This window comes from Miscanthus floridulus, chromosome 3 (assembly GCF_019320115.1).
Source record: "Miscanthus floridulus cultivar M001 chromosome 3, ASM1932011v1, whole genome shotgun sequence".
In the NCBI taxonomy this organism is placed as follows: Eukaryota; Viridiplantae; Streptophyta; class Magnoliopsida; order Poales; family Poaceae; genus Miscanthus; species Miscanthus floridulus.
In genome coordinates, this window is record NC_089582.1 from 135,470,660 (window position 1) to 135,489,877 (window position 19,218).

General features: G+C 46.7%; 2 protein-coding genes across 7 annotated transcripts; both read right to left on the bottom strand.

Moving 5' to 3' along the window:
* Positions 1 to 695: 695 nt before the first annotated feature.
* On the bottom strand, positions 696 to 12,489 carry LOC136542525 (uncharacterized). Of its 6 annotated transcripts, none has more exons than XM_066535010.1 (16): positions 12,012 to 12,489; positions 10,450 to 10,664; positions 9,962 to 10,098; positions 9,761 to 9,871; positions 9,580 to 9,681; positions 9,005 to 9,113; positions 8,727 to 8,927; positions 7,548 to 7,716; positions 7,377 to 7,458; positions 7,201 to 7,294; positions 6,244 to 6,340; positions 3,663 to 3,756; positions 2,882 to 2,954; positions 2,035 to 2,208; positions 1,259 to 1,381; positions 696 to 981 (listed from the first exon to the last, which is right to left on the bottom strand). In XM_066535010.1, exons 1-16 carry the CDS (start codon positions 12,040 to 12,042, stop codon positions 820 to 822), a joined length of 1,974 nt encoding a protein of 657 aa, XP_066391107.1. In that variant the 5' UTR covers positions 12,043 to 12,489; the 3' UTR covers positions 696 to 819. The 6 variants fall into 6 exon arrangements, with proteins under 6 accessions (XP_066391107.1, XP_066391111.1, XP_066391110.1 ...); XM_066535014.1 differs by having other exon boundaries at positions 9,761 to 9,821; positions 10,450 to 10,689; XM_066535013.1 differs by having other exon boundaries at positions 9,761 to 9,866; positions 10,450 to 10,689.
* A 2,746-nt stretch (positions 12,490 to 15,235) lies between these two features.
* LOC136547068 (uncharacterized) lies at positions 15,236 to 18,771 on the bottom strand. Its single transcript, XM_066539037.1, has 2 exons — positions 17,854 to 18,771; positions 15,236 to 16,066 (listed from the first exon to the last, which is right to left on the bottom strand). Exons 1-2 carry the CDS (start codon positions 18,642 to 18,644, stop codon positions 15,421 to 15,423), a joined length of 1,437 nt encoding a protein of 478 aa, XP_066395134.1. The 5' UTR covers positions 18,645 to 18,771; the 3' UTR covers positions 15,236 to 15,420.
* Between the last annotated feature and the right edge of the window lie 447 nt (positions 18,772 to 19,218).

The following is a 19,218-nucleotide window of genomic DNA, read 5'->3' on the forward strand; positions in this document are numbered from 1 at the left end:
TATAGATAGATATTAATCGGACGGACATGTTTGGGGGAAATCGTCGTGGGTGGATGGGCGACAGCGACGGCGCGCCCGTGCTGAAAGCCAGAAACCACCCTGTTTTTGGATGCTTATTATGTTACTACCTGTGAATGTGATGACGCCCCGGGGATAACGTAGATTATTAACAAAACGGGGCTTGAAACAGCTCCCGGTCCGGTGGTCTGGGTCCGGAGCCCTCCGCGTCGCGCCATGGCGCTACCGACCTCGAAAGAGACGGGGCACCACGGCGTCAGCGTCAGCGTCCGTCTCGAGACGGGAATCGTCGTCACGGCAGGAACGCGATTGAATGCGCCTTACGTTTCGAGGGTGTAACCTGCGCTGCAAATTGCAGAAAGGAAACGGAAGGTAACAGCTAACAGGAGAATATTTCAGCTTCAGCTCTTTTCCATGGGTAGGGCTAGGGCGGGATTAAAAGCTTTAAGCGCACGCGACGCGACTCACCGACACAGGAACGACGGCTGGGAATCGAGAGGCGGGGAATGCCAATCTCGTGTCATCTGTCAATACTGTTGCAGCAGATAGGGCCCACTTCCGGTAGCTATCTGGGCCTTGTAACAGGGCCAGACCTGGGCTGCTCTACCTCTGGACCACATCATCTTGTGTTTTTTCTCCCGACTTCATGCAATGCACCAGGACTAGTTTAGTCCAGGTTTGATGAGTTGATCGATCATCAAGGGTAGATTAGATCGCTACATAGATAACATAATACACAACCATATATATACAACAAAAGGCCCTAAACTGAAAGGGCATGAACATTTGGCAGCCATGGCACTAAGACCTGCAGGTGCGGTATACCTCACCCCGCATCACATCTACCGGTCCATGATCCAGCGTATATCGATCCGGGCCAAGATACATGCCAGTCTTCTCCATAAGGGCCAGGCCTTCCTCCCTTCCATACCGTGAAGAATAAAGCTCCAGGTATTCGATGTCCTGCGTTGAAAAGCAACAAGAAACAGCCGTCAGCACAGGACAACATCGACCAGTCTTATAGTGTTTCATATTTCCAATGGAAATCAATTGAAAAAGTGGGGTTGGTTCTTAACATTCTTCTGAGAAGTATAACCCTTGAATGACAAAGCCTTGGTAGGACACAGTCTAGTTCAGATATAGGAGTAGTTCTCAGCAAATACTTTCAATCTGAATATTTTTAACTCCATTGCTCAAAAGCTTGATTTGTTAAGAAAAATAATCAACAAAAAATTATCACCTGCATGCCACTGAGAATGCGCTCTAGCCGGGTGGAAGCAACTGGTTCATGTGACGAAGAAAACACTTCACCAGGGTAAAACAGGACACCGTCGCCAGGAGGAAGGCCACGTCGGAAACAGATCTGTGGCACCGCCAAGTTTGAGAATCAGAAATGAAGCAATAGTCGACGCTTGCAAATGTACAGCTGAGCTCAGTCAGAACAACAATGTACCATGATTTCTAGAATAAGAATACAAAATGGTTTGCTCAAACATTAACCGCAGAAAATTATAATCTCAATGTAAACTAAAACCCAAAATATATTACCAAACAAAGACTAGAGTTAAACTTTTAAACTGAGTTGTATCACCAGAATGCTAATATATAAAACAAGAATCACTAGTCACTTGCATATTTGCTAGAGTTTGTCTCAGTGTTGAAGTAAAAGAGAAGTGCCATTAGCATATGACTGTAGCACGATCAGTTAGTCTATTCAAATCTAGTCTTGCTTTCTCTAGATGTACACAAGCAGCATGAGCACCCCTACAGCATCTTACTTGCTTACAGCCTTACAGTCATACACTCAGACACTTGGATATGCAAGACTTCAACAATCCAATGTCACATGACCTAATACTTCTCTGTAGTTTTAACATCTTTCAAAACAAAGACTAAATCACGACTACCAGTATATACTGCAAGTCTTGCATCAGGGGACAGGTATATAACCGTATAAAATAAGACAATAAGCAGTTGGTAAATATTCAAAAACACTTTGCATGCCCCACAGTATACCTCAGCACTTGGGATCATAGCCTTCTCATAGCAGTTGGTACCCCAATAAAGGAATCCTGTCCCACCTTCCTTCCACACTCTCCACATCACTGCCCGGTGCTGGGTTCCACGCATCCCAATATGCCAGTTTGGTTGAGGATCAGAAGGGCCCATACAAACATATGTCCACCACTCCTAATAGAATCCAGATAATTCCATCAAGATATAAATTTTAAAGATAACAGAGAACTCCATGCTTGAATGGTAAATGAAAGTTCGAGATAAATGAGAAAAAACAAAATATTGACTGGGACAGTTGAGTTTAGAAAGAGTAGGCTGTAGCACAATCTGGAAACAGGAAGCATGCTTCAATGCAGACTGCAGTACCTAAAATAAAGATAACAGTACATAGGTAACATAACCATACAAAGACTATGCATAGTCCTGCATGCACTCAACAGAAAAGAAATTCCCCCAAACTCCTCATAATATCATTGCTTTAGGATCTCATAAAACATGAAGAAACCATTCAATCACAAGAGAAGAAATCTTGGTCTCTGACCACAGCCAGCAACAATACATAACAAAATACTAGATACAAAGGGCCGGTGTCAGAGCACCAGATGACAATAGAAAAAACAAGAGAAAAAAGAACAGTAAAATGTGACAAGGAATTGTTCATTAAAATATTTCATAAATGTATGAAAGTGGGTGCTCTCATCCAATTACCTTACTTGATTTTATACTGTTAGAATCAATGCTAGTTGGAAAAACAAATAACGTGACCCTCTCTGAGAATGGACTAAAATGCAACTAAAAAGGCCATGGTTTATGAATTTACTATTTTGGAGGAATAGAATCTTCTTACCTCACCAAGATCAGGCCGTAATTCAGCAACAATATCCTTCACTAGGTCTTCTCTTGTGCCAAGAACCCATTCACTGTATAAGAAGACAACAGATCAATAACCGAGGTGGTTTATTGGCCGAGATTGATGTATTGTAACATTATCATTAGTTTGCGCCAAGCCACCAGTGCTTCTACTAGCCTCTGACACATATCTAACATTCATGCAGTGACACCAGATTGTCAGTGCTATGTAATCATAATGCCAGTGCCTTGTGAGTACGGGGATTTTGTTTTTCTCTGACACGGGTTAAGGGTTCAATCTATTGCTATGTAATCATAATGCCAGTGCCTTGTGAGTAGGGGGATCTTGTTTTTTTCTGACACGGGTTAAGGGTTCAATCTATTTTGGCCTAAATTTTTGTAACGGTTAACATGAATTCTCGAGACCTTGCCCAATTGATACATAAGCCAGGGTCCTCACCCCAGATTCATAAGGCAATAGTGCAAGATATTATAAAACATTAACACTCTGAAGTCTGAACCTTATTTGTTATGTTAGTAGAATCGAAGTGCCATAACCATGAAACAGTTTATCACAAGTATATTAGCCAAGTGAAATTGAATAAATGGTGCAACATATTAAGAAAAACATCCCCATAGCATGTTGTGGCTACACATATGCATGAGCCTTCAATGTCTTTTTTCACGACCGTGCCTGAGCATGTTCAGCCTTCAATGTCACCCCCCACAAAATTTAGCAAACTAGTAGAATACAAAAATAAGCCAGCTGCAGCGGATACCTTGTGCAAAAGATTTGCGTGTGCGGACGCAGAACATTTGGAACTTTAACAAAAGCTTCAAATGTAGAGGGAGCCAGTTCAGAGCCACTTGGGCCTACACAGATCATTGAAATTATAAGAAAATGTATCTTTATATGCTAGAAGAAATTCGTGACTTGTCAACCGCAATGTCTTTTATAGGCATAATCATCTAAATTTCCAGAACTTAACACTAACAATGCACCAGGAAAGTGACAGAATATTTTCGCCTCAGGCAAATAAACATATGTCCATTTCATAAACATAAATAAAAGCAAAGCAAAACATATGCTCTAACAAGTATTTGTTGTGCTGCTTTCTGTGGAAAGGCCAAGGAAGGCTAATGGAGGCAACTGTTTAGTTTCATAGGAGAAAGTTCAGCAGCCTATTCATTATGGTGGGTTAGGTATCCATAATCTTGAAGTTCTGGGTTGGTCTCTTCGTATAAGGTGGCTGTGGGCACAGAAGATTGATGAGGAACGTCTTTGGGCTGGACTGCCAGTTCAGGTTCCATGCAATCCTCAGGCCTTATTTAAAGTTGCTGTGCAAACCATGGTGGGCAATGGTGCTTCAACCAAGTTCTGGTCAGACTGTTGGCTCCATGGCAAGACAATAGCTGAATATGCTCCCAAGCTGATTCAGATCATTCCCAAGAGAGCAGTGAAGCAACGAACGGTGACTCAACCTTTGCATAACAGAAGATGGGTGTCGGACATCAAGGGGGCTCTAACAGTAGAGGTGCTGGTGGAGTACCTGCAAATCTGAGACTTGGTTGATGATTTTAATCTCCAACAGGACATCCCCGATCATCATCAGTGGCGGCTTACAGGGTATGGTTCTTATTTGAGCAAATCAGCCTACGGGCTTTTTTACTGGGACCATAAGTTTTGCACCTTGGAAGCAGATATGGAAATCTTGGGCCCCTCTCTGTTGCAAATTCTTTTATTTGGTTGGCAATTAAGGGCCGCTGTTGGACAGCTGACCGCCTTGCAAAAAGAGGACTTCCTCACCTGTCTGTTTGTCCCCTATGTGACCAAGCTGATGAAACAATACAGCATACCCTGGTTGCTTGTGTTTTCGCAAAGCAGGTTTGGACAGCTATCTTTCATGTGTTGGGCTTGCTTCCCCTTGCACCAAAGCTAGAGGATTCTCGTTTTTCTAGCTGGTGGTGCAAAACAAAAGGCTGTTCCGAAAAAAGCTAAGAAAAGGACTAAATTCACCTATCATTCTGGTTGCTTGGGAGTTGTGGAAGCATAGGAATGCTTGTGTCTTTGAGGGTGCTAGTCCTCATGTCCAAAGAGTTTTAGCTGTAGTTTCTGAAGAGTGTTTGTTGTGGTGTTGGGCTGGAGCTAAGGCTCTGCAACAGCTTCTTAGTAGGTTGCTACCTATAGCTGCTTAGGCGTTTTTTTGGCAGTGGTCATCTGTTTTTCATAGTGTGTGGCGCTAAGAGTCCTGTTTTTGGTTTCTTGGGGGAAGAGCCTCTCCTCTGTTGTTTTTATTCTCTTCTTAATGAAATGACATGCAGCTCTCCTGCGTCGTTCGAGTAAAAAAAGTATTTGTTGTGCCATAAGTGCAAATCTTGTATCCCCTGCATCCATTTTCCCATCATATACAGTACAGAATAATAAAACGTGCCCCAATTCAGTAAGCTTAGCAATAAAAATTATAGCTTCTCTGCTAAGCTTCATGTTATATATACCTAATATTAAAGCATGGCGATTCTTCTCCCTTCCTCCCATCCCTCTTGGTTTGTCACTCTCTCTCCTGTCCATATGTCCCTCACGCCCACCCCTTCTCACTTTCCCAGATAGTAGTAGACCCATGGCAGGAGTCCACCCAGCAGAGGTAGACTATATTTCCCTGACACGCTCCAACATGGTGTTGGTTACAGTTTGAACCTGCAAAACCTTCACTAGTGTCACACCACTATGTCGTGGCTTGGCCGCCCGAGTCCATGCACACTCTGCACACTGAGTGAACCACACGCTACTACCAACCCACTTATGCTTTCATCTTCGCTTCACGTAAACGGTTAACACGGGAATGGTGGTATTGACTCCAGAAGCCTTATATGTTGATCTAACCCACCCTCAACAACCAAGGTAGAGCTAAACTCCTAGCAATCTCACATCAATATACACATGTACCACCATGGACCAAATTTAGGGTCCGATGTCACATCGCAATTCGGCGCACGCGCATGTAGCTCGCCTTCCGCCTTTCATAATCTCACAACGGGTGCACACAATAGCCACTCATTTAAGCCGAATCAATTTCTCATACGGAATTAATCCTTCCTTGCACGTAGCATTTGTTATAGGCATCGAAATTTGTTTGATTTGATTAAAATAAGGTTGACCCAAGCCCAATTAAATACAACAAAGATGGCTAGCCCATTATCATTGGTATGTGACCGTGCAAGAAGTTGTACATCCTGCGCAACTAGTTAGTTATAAAAAGGTGTACAGTTGTGAACACAACCCAAGTATAAAAGTATGTTTCTAAATAGAGGCAACGTCATCGAGGAAAGAAACAAGGCCATCAGATTTTGTCTTATACTCACCACAATAGTAAGTTGTCAAAATTCGCACATCAGGTGCATATGACCGTAGCTCATTAGAGATGTTGCATATCATGTCATACTGTTCCACATTTAATGGCTGAAATATTGGAAACAACTGTAAGATTACTGTAGGGAAATTCGTCTTCAATAGTTGAAGTGACAAAGAATTTAACAACATAGTTTCCTTCAATAATCATTACACACTAGGGGAATAGAAGTGATTATGTTGGCAACTTCAATGACTTTATTATCAAACCTCTGAAGCAATGGTCAGTTATGCAGTGGCATTGCACGTACAAGCTGCCTTCACCATTAATACTTTTAAGTGATCCATAATGACTGTTGCACGTTTCAATTGGAGCTGTGTACTTCCTTAACCATCATTTCTATTTGTATCTAAGATGACATAACAGATACTACTTTATACAGGGCTGGATGTAATTAATCACAACAGAACACCAACAAACATAGCAAATAATTTTATTCATCGAAATTAGACAGAAACACGTAAAATATATCATATCTTTTCTTTCAAAAAGGGCGTACCCAGTGCAGAGAGCTCCCGCTCTGTGCGGGGTCTGGGGAAGGGTCTTTTCTTTCAGAAAAAATAAAAATATATTGAGAAATGGCATAGCCTCCAATGGCTAATTGCTATCAATGATATTAGTTCCAAGATTGAGTTAAGCAGGTCATGCTAGGAACTGAAAGTCGATATGGGACCAGGAGGGACACTACAAGCTGAGTGAAAATTCAACTTTCTGTTGCAGGAGCATGTCCACTGGACGCGCATAATAAAACTAAAAGGAGAACCCAAAGGAGTAACTCCATATCTTCGATTGCAAGTAGAGTGGACATTGGAAACCATAACCATAACTGCAACAAGTTTCTCCCTACTCCATGCATCTGCATGGGTTTCCCCAGAAATCAGGACATAGCAGAAAAGGTAAAATAACGCACCTCATCCCACAAATAAAAGTAAGCTTTGGACCAATGAGGCTTTGATTTTAAGATTTCAACCTCTCTCCTCAGGGAATTTTTTGCAGCATCCGTACTGTTAACAAGGAGCCAAATTAATTAAAGCAACAAGCTGGATCAGATAAGACGATATAAAATTTAGAAGGATTAAGTGATACCATGATAGGATAGGTGCGTAGGGTACAGCATATGCTGCTAATCTTGGGTCAGAGTAATATTCATTAGCCTTCGGATGATCAGCTAAAAGAACAGAAGAGTAGAAAATGGCATCACATAAGTTCAATGAAACAGTATATTCTTTTGTGTGAGAAAAAAAATTCAAGCATTACCAGGCCAAGGGCATGTGTATGCTAGAATGCGCATGCTATCACCCCATCTGCAGAAAAATGGACTAATTCTATATTGGAGGAGCCACCTAAAGTGATGATCCAGTGCACTATACCATCCTTCAGTGCCATGCTCCAAACAGAATCGATCTTCAATGACAGTTTCAGATATCTAACATGTAGTCAAAGGAGAACACATCCATATGTCCACAGCTCAAATGCGAATTGTTAGTAGCTGCAATATATGACAATTCAATCATAAATTCTAATATGCGGTTCTGATTATGTGTTGCTTCCAGGGGGCTGATTGGTTGGGGAACGATTGTGGATGTTGTAGATGAACATAGTGCATGGATGAGGGACAGGATTTCACACCTGTTCTCACCGGCGAGGGTGAGACACATGCGCAGGAGAAGCGTTGGTGACTGGCGCAGGGGTCAAGAGATGATGAGAACCCATAGTCACTGGGGAAATGGAACTATACCATGTTCCTCATCCCGGCAGCACATTGTTCCTGTTCCGGGAACGTGGGAACAATCTCGTCCCCACCTTGTCAAAACCTTTCTTAAATAGCGTATTGCATTCCTTGACCCATTGACCTACATCACCCCTTACCATATATGGACCCCCGAATTGACAACCAAATAAACTTAAAATAGAAATCTCATACATTGGATACATTCTTTCATGAATTCAACTTCCCAAAGTCCAAACTGAACTCTAATTTCCAAATCCTATCACAACCTTTCATAAACCAAACTTATGTCCAAACATCTTAAGGCCTTGTTCGGTTGTTCTCAAAATCAAGGGGATTGAAGGGGGTTGAGGGGGATTTTGACTTGTAGGAGATTTAATCCCTCTCAAACCCCTTTGGTTTTGGGATCAAACGAACAGGCCTTAAGACAAGTCGGAGGAGGAGGGGGGGGGGGGGGGGGGGGGGGGGTGGCGGCAGGGGGCTACGTCGATTTAGAGAGGCAACAGTACAGCTGGCCCTATGGCACAAGACATGTCCCTGCTGCTGGTTTGGCTAGGGCAGCAGCAACCTAACACTGCCTTCTGTTGCTGCCGGTTCTGCTGGGCCAAGCAGGTCCATGAAGCGCAGCCCATTGAACCCAGTCCCATAACAGTTGCACAGCACAGAAATGGAAATGGAACATAGTAAAAGGAATATTGCCAGGATACACCAAAAACAGCAGGTAAAGAAGGTGTCACTGGGAGAGTGAAATCCCAAACAGTAAGGCTTAACTTCAAGCGAACTGAAACATTGTTCATAACATCTTCATCCATCATGTCTCCAAATCCATTATTCTCTTGACAGTCCTGGAGTGCTGGATTATCCAACACCCTCCTCAGTGCAGTAGAAGCTGATGTTAGTCTTTGTACCTAAATGTTATAGCACAATTAGAAAATAAAGGAATAACATGGTTAATCCTTTAGAATATATTATCAGAGCAGAATACCATTTCCTCCGGTGACGAGTAGTCTCTAGGTCCAATGAGGTCAAGACAACTTCTTAATTCTCTATATAGCCTGTACTTTTCAAATTTTGGTAGAGATTCTGTTCTGGAACTGCTACCAGAAATTAGGTCAGTAAGAAAGTATAACCCAGAAATCAAAGCAGTGTGAAACAATTTCTTTACAGTAACGTGATTGTTTCATTCTTACTTGACCTGAATCCTTCCAATTTTTTTTAAAGGTAGCAAGGTATATAAGCAGGTAAACTTACAAGGTTACTCAAGATTCTGAATTTGACATCTCAAGTATCAATTTTTTTTTTTAAAAAAAAAGCTATATATCGCTTAATGAATAATCATTCCACCACAGTATATCCGATATATTCATATATAATATGTTTAATGGCATCTCTTGTTCTAACATACATGTGAACACTTGGGCCAGCATTATAAGAATTAGTTTTTCTGCCCAAGCATGCCAAGTAAGATGGATCTGTTTGGTGCTCTTTTTCTGTAAGACTAAAGGCAACTTTTTTTTACATCTAAGATAACAGGATAGAAATGAGCAAGGAAAGGCTTACTCTAATTCTGTCTTAACTGCAGTAATGAATATTTCACCCTCATATAAACCAGGTGGTTGCCCACATGGAACATTTAATGATACCCAAACTGCAGCTGTCTCCCTGCACAAGCAAAGTCAAATCTTACTATAAGAGAAAAAAATTAGATACAAGTCAGATTTCCAAAGCACAGAAACAGTACCCTGGTTGAAGATTTACTTGAGGACTGAGTGGATCAATAGGAACAAGAGCATCTGGTACACCTAAGATAGGCACCACACGTCGCAAAGTTATGGACTGACCAACGACTAACCTGATACAACACTGTTACAATCATCGGAATAGAACTGTGCGAATGCTGGTCTTCCCTAATAGAGATGTTCTAAATTTTAAACAAACAAACCTGTCTCCTGAGGAGGAGCAGAGATCGGTGCATTGTATCTGCACAGACCCTGCAATACCTGAAGTTGCCCACGAAACCTTTGAGCGTAAAGCAATTTGAAAACTTTCCCTTTCATTTCTTGCTGCCAAAAGGTTGACCTAAAGGAAAATATAAAGTTTGGAAATCTTGGTAAGTAACATAATCAAATAGTAATAAGTCAAATCACGACTGAAAGCACAATGAATCTGATCACAGTTGAAAAATGCAATACCACATTTAAAAGAACAAATAAAAGATGTGTCTGGGGTGTGTGTGTGTTGTGGGGAGGTTCTTTTGCTCCCCAGTGTATTCCCTTCTTTCTTAATGGAATGATGCACAATTCTCTTGGGTGTTTGAGAAATGAGAAAGAAAACACTCCATATATCAGGGAAACAATTGAACAGTATAACATACTTTTAGTGACATGCTGAAGCAAGAAACCAGTGCCAACAAAAGGTAATCCAACTTACTTTCTCTAGAGGTCGAGGTGCTTCTTGCTGGCTAACATTTGCTGTGCTGGGCATAGACCAGACGTGCAAAAGATCTTCTGAGTGTACTTTTGTAGGATCAATCACACCAGCACCAAGATTTGTACCCCGCAAGCCTCCATCCACCCATCCATAGCTAGTCCCTCCTCCAGCTACACCTTCAACAGGCGGTACTGAAACATTTTGTGTCTTTCCTCCTGTGATGACACAAAGGAGAATGATCTACAGTCAAAGACCAAAGTGGGATTTAAGCAACAAGGTTACTATATCTAATGGATGTCAATCACAATCTAAAAATAACGTAAAATCTCTCATTGTTAGTAAGAAAGCTATTGCTCATCATGAACCAGAAATTACGGTATGCAAAAGGTTTTCGGCCAATGATATAATGTGCAACAAAATGCAAACTGTCAGTATAAGAGGCTGCAATGCACTTCACATTGAAAGAAATGAAACAATGTTGAGCCCCATGGATAAAGGAGTGTGCAAGCTATGCACACTATGTTAATCATGCCCATCTCTCTGAATAATACAGTATGGTCACAGTTCGTGTGCTTATCTCAACTAATACATGTTTCCCATCACAAATTGGTAAGCAAACTCGTGTCCTCTGATACATTATAATTTGGGAAGCATCTATTGTAAACCCATCACTTGAGGCCTCCCCTCCCTGTACTCTAAATAAACCTCATCCAAAGTCTGATGTACTGTGATATCAAAATATCACCTCAAATATGGATGTGCACAAGATATTTCTCCATCTAAGTATGATATAGATATGGGTGTGTACATTAATTAATGGATCTTGGGTAGAACAAGGGAACGAATCCGAGCTTAGTCAGATATATGAGTAAAAATCCTTGAGCCTGCACAGAAATGGTGCATCTCAAGCTAATTAGCCATTCAGAGCCTGTGTGGATATGGTGCTCCTCGAGCTAGTTAGCCATTCAGTCTCACCATTTTATTGCTTCACTACCATCCCTAAACCTTTTGGCTTGATCCATTTCCTATATTGAAGCATTCACAGTTAAGCCAAACTAATAGCATGGTTTTGGCCTCCAAGCAACAATGATATAAAGTGCACGATAACACACTTTTATGCTCACGACTGATTGTATTAAGTTGCCAGGTTGCCAATGGCCCCAGTGAATGACAGTACGAGCTTGACCATCCCCATCAAATTTGTGTTCACAATTCACATTACGCCATTAAGCTCAGATCAAAACAAATATCAGCAACTGCCGTCCAATGGAAGAGGTTGGATTGACAATCGAATAACCGATATAGTGATTAAACATCTACACAAGCAACGAGCAAACGCGCCACATCGGTCCCAGTAACGGCACACCGCGAGCTCATCTGGAGGGCACTGCAATTCAACGCCCGCTGACCAGCTCTACACGCAGAGTAAGTGAAGCAAACAAGGACAATCCGGGAGCATCCAACGGAGCCCGGTCGGGCGATCGAGCTGTCCCGGGGTCCGGGGAGCAACCCAGTTCGATCAAACGGCGAAGGAAGGAGGATCAAGGGATCAATGGGTGTACCTGCGGCGGAGTTGGAATCGCTTGGGTCCATCACGGCGCCGGCGGAAGGACGACGGATCCGGAAGAGCAGCGGCGGTGGCGCACAGCGTTTACGAGTTTGGAGTGGTGCGGGGAAGGGCTGAATGGGGGAAGGAGCAGTGGAGGGAGCAGTTGCTGTGTGTTCTCGAGACCCCCGACCTCTCACGGAACCGGAGGCGGGGAGAGGGGCAACCGGCGGACGCAGGCGGGGACCCCGACCTTACCGACGGTAGCGTGGCGGCCTGGCGGGGATCAATGATCACTCCTGGTGACTGGCTGTCGTGCTGCGGTGGCGGCGTGGTGCAGCGTGGAGGTGGGCTGCTGCCTGGTGGCACCCTGCGTCTGCTTGACAGGGGTTGCGGGGGAGGACCGGAGGAGAGCAATAAACGAAGGGGAGGATTATTGAGGAGGAACCGCCGACGTGAGCCCCGCTCCGGAAAGCTCCTCGGTCCGAGGCTTTCTTGCCGAGGTTTTACACGTATATCATTAAAAAAAAGTTGTAATTACACATAAGTTATTAAAAAATTTATCGTATACGAGTACCGTCGTTCTCAACTTCTTTGCTCTCCAAACTATTCCATCCGCTTTTCTACTTAACGGTGTCAAACAGACAGCTGAAATAACCATTTTACCCTACGGTGGGCTCCGTTTGTCAGCCACGCGCTCAGGCGAGGTGCAGGCATGCCTCCCGCGCCGTCGCAACCAAGAAGAAGGAGATGGCGGGGAGCTGCAGCAGCGGCACAAGCCCCGACAGCGACATCGAGGGCCCCAGCGTGCAGGGAGGCAGCCTCATCCCCAACGGCGGCGGCGAGAGCCAGGAGGCGGCGCTTGTGGAGCTGTCGCAGCCGGTCCTCGCCGTGGATCTGACGCAGCGCGCGTGGATGTGACGCGAGGAGGTCCGCCCCAGCCATCTCGGCCCCGGACAGCCGGTCCTCGGGCGCTCGCGGGCGAGCTCGGCCCCGGACAGCCGCCGCGGGCGAGCTCCGCCCCGGACAGCCGCCGCGAGCCAGCCGCCCACATCCGCATCAGAACACTTGAGCCGCCGAAGCCGCCTAGTTCCGCGCGCTCTCGCTCTTTTCCATCCTCGAATGGCACATCCTGCTCTGCTCCGCCCTGCAGCTCGATCAGCTCCCCGCGCGGCACCGAGGCTGCCGAGCGCCACCGCCACCGCCACGCGCCGTCTCGATGTTGCTCCCCAACGCCCTCTGCGCGCTCTCTCTCTCTCTCTCTCCTTTGCTGGTACGCGAACGACGGGGAAAAGTCGAAGATGCCGACTCCGTGCCAAATGCCATCGAGGACGCACGAGGTACGACCTAGCCCTCGCCCCAAAGCCACGGACGCGCCGGTGCCCCTTCGTCTCCTCCTCGCCTGCCCCCTCGTCATCCCGTTCGCCCTCGCCGCCGCCGTGGACGCGAGGAGCGAGGACGCTCCGGTGCCCGCCTCTCCTCCTCCTCGCCTGCTCCCTCACCCTCCCGCTCGCTGCCGCCACCACGGATGCGAGGAACGAGGATGCGCGTCCCTGCCGGGGGCGCGCTCGGAGCAGAGAGATGAGGTCGAGTTTGAGAGAGAGACGGGATAGGGATGAGAGGGGTATTATGGACGTTTTGACTGACCGGACCCACTTGTCAGGACTCTCAAACGGTGAAAAACGAACAGAACACCGACGGAATGCCTTGGAGAGCAAAGAAGTCCAGAACGATGTCACTCGTGTACGGTCAATTTTTGTAATGACTTATGTGTAATTACAAACCTTTTTAATGGCATATAGATAAAAGCCTCTTTCTTGCCTTGCAAAACGCGATACGCATACCCCCTCCGTGAGCCCGTGACAAGGCAAGGTACGTGCGGGCTTGTGTTGGTATATGGCCAACAGGCCGGCCCGGTCCGGCACGGCACGGGCCCGTGCCAGCACGGCCCGATAGCCAACGGGCCGGCACGGCACGCCATGCCTCACCGGGCCATGGGCCTGGCCTCCGGCCCAGGCACGGCCCTATGGGTCGATTTCCGTGTCGGGCCGGCCCGCGAGGCACGGCCATTTTCACAGGCCGTGCCAGCCCGAGGCCCACGAGAGAGGGAAGGGGAGAGCAGGAGGCAAGGCGCCACGGGAGGCAGCCGCCGCCGCCGGCGCGCTCGCCCTGGAGGTGGGGCCGCGTGGGGACGCCACGCGCGGGAGGAAGATGGTTGCGTGCGCTTGAACCCTAGATCCGCCACCGGTGAGCGCGCCCGAAGCAGATGCCACCGCCTAGGCCGCCTTGGGCTCGCCGGATCTGAGGGAGAGGGTGGGGGAGGGCGCCACCGTCGCTGGCTCGCCGGATCTGAGGAAGAGGGTGCCACCGTCGCTGGTTGCTCGCCGGATCTGAGGGAGAGGGGAGGAAGAGGGTGGGGGAGGGCGGCGCCGCCGCCACCACTGTCTGGAGAGATGGAGGAGGGAGGTCGCGAGGAGGGAGGAGGGGCGCGGTGCGTGGCCGAGCGGAGCGGAGAGGGAGGTCGCGAGGGCAAGGAGCGGAGCGGAGAAGGGCGAGGCGCGGCCGTGCGGTGCCGAGCGCGCCGTAGAGAGGGAGAGGGTATAGACGCCTGGGAGAGGAGAGGGGGAGGCGACGCTGATGGCCGATGCTGCTCGCGGCTGGGGAAAGGGGGAATTGGGGAAATGAGATAGGGTTAGGAGGGGGAGGGGAGCCGAGGAGGTGAGCTGGGGGCGCGGGGAGGCCGTAGCAGGCCGTGCCGTGCCGGCCCACATGCCTGGGGTAAGGCTTAGGCACGGCCTGCTACTCCGGGCCAGGCCAGCTCGGGCCCGCTAGCCTCCGTGCCGGGCCACGCCAAAAAAAGGGCCTCAGGCCGGGCCAACGGACTCGGGCTGCATGGCCAACTATGGCACCAGCCGTGTGGTGCCGTGGAGTGGAGCCGTGGAGGTGGTTCACGGCGGGCAGACGAGCGCCTCACAAAAGTAAGGCTTGAACACGCCACTTGATGGCACATGGGTCACACATCACACGGACACCTGCTCAAGTCCGGTGTCATTTTATAACAATTGGCAGAAGGCGGCCCAAATACTTGCCAAAAGCGTTGCCTTTTCAGTCCAAGAACAGCACTGCTCGATGCCTACCCTAGAACTGACCTCACCTCACGCATCCTGGACAAATCTATCATGCATATATGTCGAAATACAGTACGAGATGGTGGCACAAATCTAATTTAAACAAACCACGGCACTGCAACTGGGGTGAATTTTAATAAGATAGATTGAGTTGCATAGTCACCTACATCAGCTGACAGACAGTCCATCGCACACACCACGCCTTGTCAGGGTAACAGCAACCTAAACAAGCAAGACGCATCAGAAATACACGACGCAGTACATACTAACCCAGACACCTTGTAAAGGAAAGGTCATCTAGGATTGCATGGCGTCCTCTCCATCAGCTTCCCCCGGCACTTCGTTGAACATGTACTGGCTCTGGTACTCCATCAGGTACTGCGTCGACCGCTTCACGTCCAGGAACAGCTGGTACACCCGGCTAATGTCCTCCATCTCGACCACCTTCCCCTTGCGCCTCTGGCAGGCTAGTGCGGCGGATGTGATAAGGTTGATGGCGTACCGCAGCGAGGTCTCCACGCCGATCTTGGTTAGCAGGACCTTGGCGTCCGCGGACATCTCCACGTCCTCCTCATCGCACCGGATATCCAGGATCTTCCGGATCTCGTCCTCCGTGTAGGGCTGCGTCATGATGATCAGTAACCGGTCAAGGAAGTCTGGCGGGATCCCATGCGGTGAACGGTAGTTTGTCCCACGGATGGATGTGATCCCTCTGTTTGTTGCAATTACTAGGATCGGAGCCATGTCATTTTCCAATGCGCGGTTGAGGAAGGAGAAGCACTCGATGTCTAGCATGTGGACTTCATCGATGAACAGAACACCAGGGACAATCTCAGCTTTTCCTTCCTCTCTCCACTCTGCAACTTTTGTGTCAATCTGCTCCCGAACCTCTGCACGAATTTCACCAGTGTCACCAGTAAACAGTGCAAGAAAACCCTGTGTCCTGAACAGAACATAAGAAGATAATAGAAATGAGTTTATTGAGGCAATTTTGAATTTCACACTACAGATTATTTTACATCTGAAACCCAGTAAACGTTTATATCATTCATTCCAGGACAAAATGAAACACAGCCTGCAATTACCAGAAAGGTCTGATAAATTCATAGGCCCGCTTGGTTCACTTCCAAAATTTACCAAGCCAAGGATTTGGCAAGCCATGATTTTGGCTATTATTTGGTTGGCTACCAAAACTTGCCAACTTCTCACATTTGGCTTGCCAAATCCTTGGCAACTTTTTTTGCCCATGTTTTGGCTGCCAAATCTTTGGCATGTCAAATTTTGGTCGCGAACAAAGCAGGAAAAGAAGGGAAAAAGTTAATGCAATTTCATCCAAACTGTATCTTCTAGTACACGCATAGGTTATGTCGAATTTTACGCATAGGTTATGTCGAAGTTTAGTAATCGTTACAAAAGAATAACATTCAGTTTTAGATGCTTCCAAAACGTCCTCCAAGGTCAGCTTTAAGCAGAGTCCAAATCCTTAGGTATGCATTGCATTCTAATATGGCATTGACTAACTCAGGAACATGTATCAGTAAAACTACTCATTTTCATAGGACCATGTTCTCTACTTTGCACACCCCTAAAACAAATTGATATAAAACAAGACCATGGAGATCCTTTCTTTGAATAGAGCTACAAAAGTCAGTTGGATGACACAGCACATGGGGATAGTAGGATGGAACAATTAGCACCAACAGAGGTCAGTTTTGATGCAAAGAATACCAATGGCATGACAGCCTCGATACATAATTAGGAAATATTTATTACATTGGTGAAATAACCACTTTGGCTCCTGAACTTTGTCATAGGCTTACTTTGATCCTTCAAGTTGAGATGGGCCAATTTGGTTCCCCAACTTATATACAACAACAACAACAACAACAACAAAGCCTTTAAGTCCCAAACAAGTTGGGGTAGGCTAGAGTTGAAACCCAGTAGAAGCAATCAAGGTTCAGGCACGTGATTCCCCAACTTATATAATTGTGACCAAATCAGCCAATACTGTCACCAGAACTTGAACTGGAGCGTTAAATTACCTCAGCATTGTCACAGATACATGAGAAGACAATAGAATTTCTAAGTTTTGTTTAGTTATGCTGTACGCTTCCTATTCACTTTTAAAGAATTAACATGTCAAAACAGTTGATCATTAACCGTAAGTTGCTGCACAAATCTTTTAGGATTGAAAAATAAATTTAATAAAGCTTCAGGTGTGGATAAGCATATAGGTCAAATTATCTTTTTCACTGCACATATGCATAATTATTGTGAGGTATACAACAAAAGTTTGACAAGCAAGAGAACATAGTTTTACATTTTCTGCTGGAAGAGAAGTCAGAACTGAACTATAAACAGGTTTGAGCTAACAATTGTTTGTGAACCTTATAAAGCTCCCTTTGCATAGATTTTTTTTTCTAGAATAGAACTAAATTTTGGCAGCTCAAATTGAACCAACACTCAGCATAACCCAGGTAGCAGCAAGTTAATTTATATTGTCGTTGTTTGTAAAATTATCAAATATTTGCTATGGTATTTTTACTGGCGTGTGATTTCTTGCTGTAGTCTTGCAATTTGCAAGGCCAATTTCCCATTAACATCACTCAATACTACATCACTACATTGTGAATGTTCAATGTGGATTCCTTGTCAGAACTGTTAAAGGTTACAAAACCTGAACTATATCTCGATGTGAAAGAATTCATGGAAAGGGGAAAGTGAAGGTACCTGCTATTGATGACATCAATCTCATGTAAGGTAACACAGTGCACGACCTCCTTGCGCTTCTGGAGCTCACCATCAGGACACTTGACAAACTTGGTGTGCGGGCCAACGGCATCATAATCCCGCGACCTCCCGATGGAGCGGCCAAGCTTGGTGACCTTCCCTGAGGCCTTGTCAAGCGCAATTACATCCCCACTCTGCACCTTCTCCTTCCCAAGAGCCTCAATCATCTTTCCTCCGAGCTCGTACACCGTCTCCATGTCCGTGGTCTTCAGCGTGAGCCGCCCTGACTTACCAACCGCAGTAGCACCGGAAGGGGCAGCCGAGCTGCTGCCAGCACCAGAGGCCGACAAAGGGCGGTCGATTGAGATCTCCACGACCTCGCCCTCGATGATCTCCGCCTCCTCCTTGATGCGTACGCCGATGGCGCGGCGGAAGGCCTGCGTGAGCGCCTCCGTCTTGGAGAGGTCGAGCGAGAAGAGCTCCGAGGCGGCGACGGAGGCGAAGGGCGTCTCCGCGCCAAGCGACTTGGCGATGCCCATGGCGAGCGCGGTCTTGCCGGTGCCGGGCTGGCCCGCAAGGAGCACAGCGCGGCCCGCAATCTTGCCCTGGCGGATGAGCTGGAGTATGAGCCCCGCGGCGCGGCGCGCGGGGAGCTGCCCGACCATGCCCTCCGAGGCATCGCGCGCCTCCATGGAGGAGTCCAACCCTAGCCCCCGGATGTGGGAGTGCGCGCCGATGCGCTCAATCCGCGTCAGGTCCCGGCTCTCCGACAGCCGCTTGAGCTCCGCCATGGTCACCACTTGCCGCGCCGCCGCCGCCGCCGCTGGTTCGGTGCTTAGACTTTTGGCCGCCGGGGTTGAGGACTTGAGGGAGGGCGGAGGCGAGGTGAGGTTTAGGTTTAGAGCGGGGAACGAACCAGGGTTTTGTCAGTGGACCTAGCTGGAAGGCTGTAGGCGAAGACGGCTGGTGGGCCTTGAATAAACAAGTGCGTGGTCATATGGGCCAATTTGGCCCACAATATGTTTTAGGTAGTAAACGCCTCTCCTACCAGCACTATGGGGGCGAATTCGAGTCCGGCCCAACTGTGGCCTACGAAGCTTATGGCCCTATTCAGCTTACTCGGTTTCTTTTTTTAACCGGAACGGTATTTTTCTCTCATAACAATTCAGCCGGAACAGTATTTTTCAGCCAGTTTCAGTCAAGTTTTAGACCAGCGAACGGGGCCATAGGTATGAAAAAGTTATTAGTTTTATATAGTAGTTATAAAAATGTCCTCTCTTTTGTTCAAGGGATTAGGTATTAAAACATTGATGAATCTTTCACTGGCTACTACTTTTATGTTAAAAGTTGTTCAATGGCCAGCTA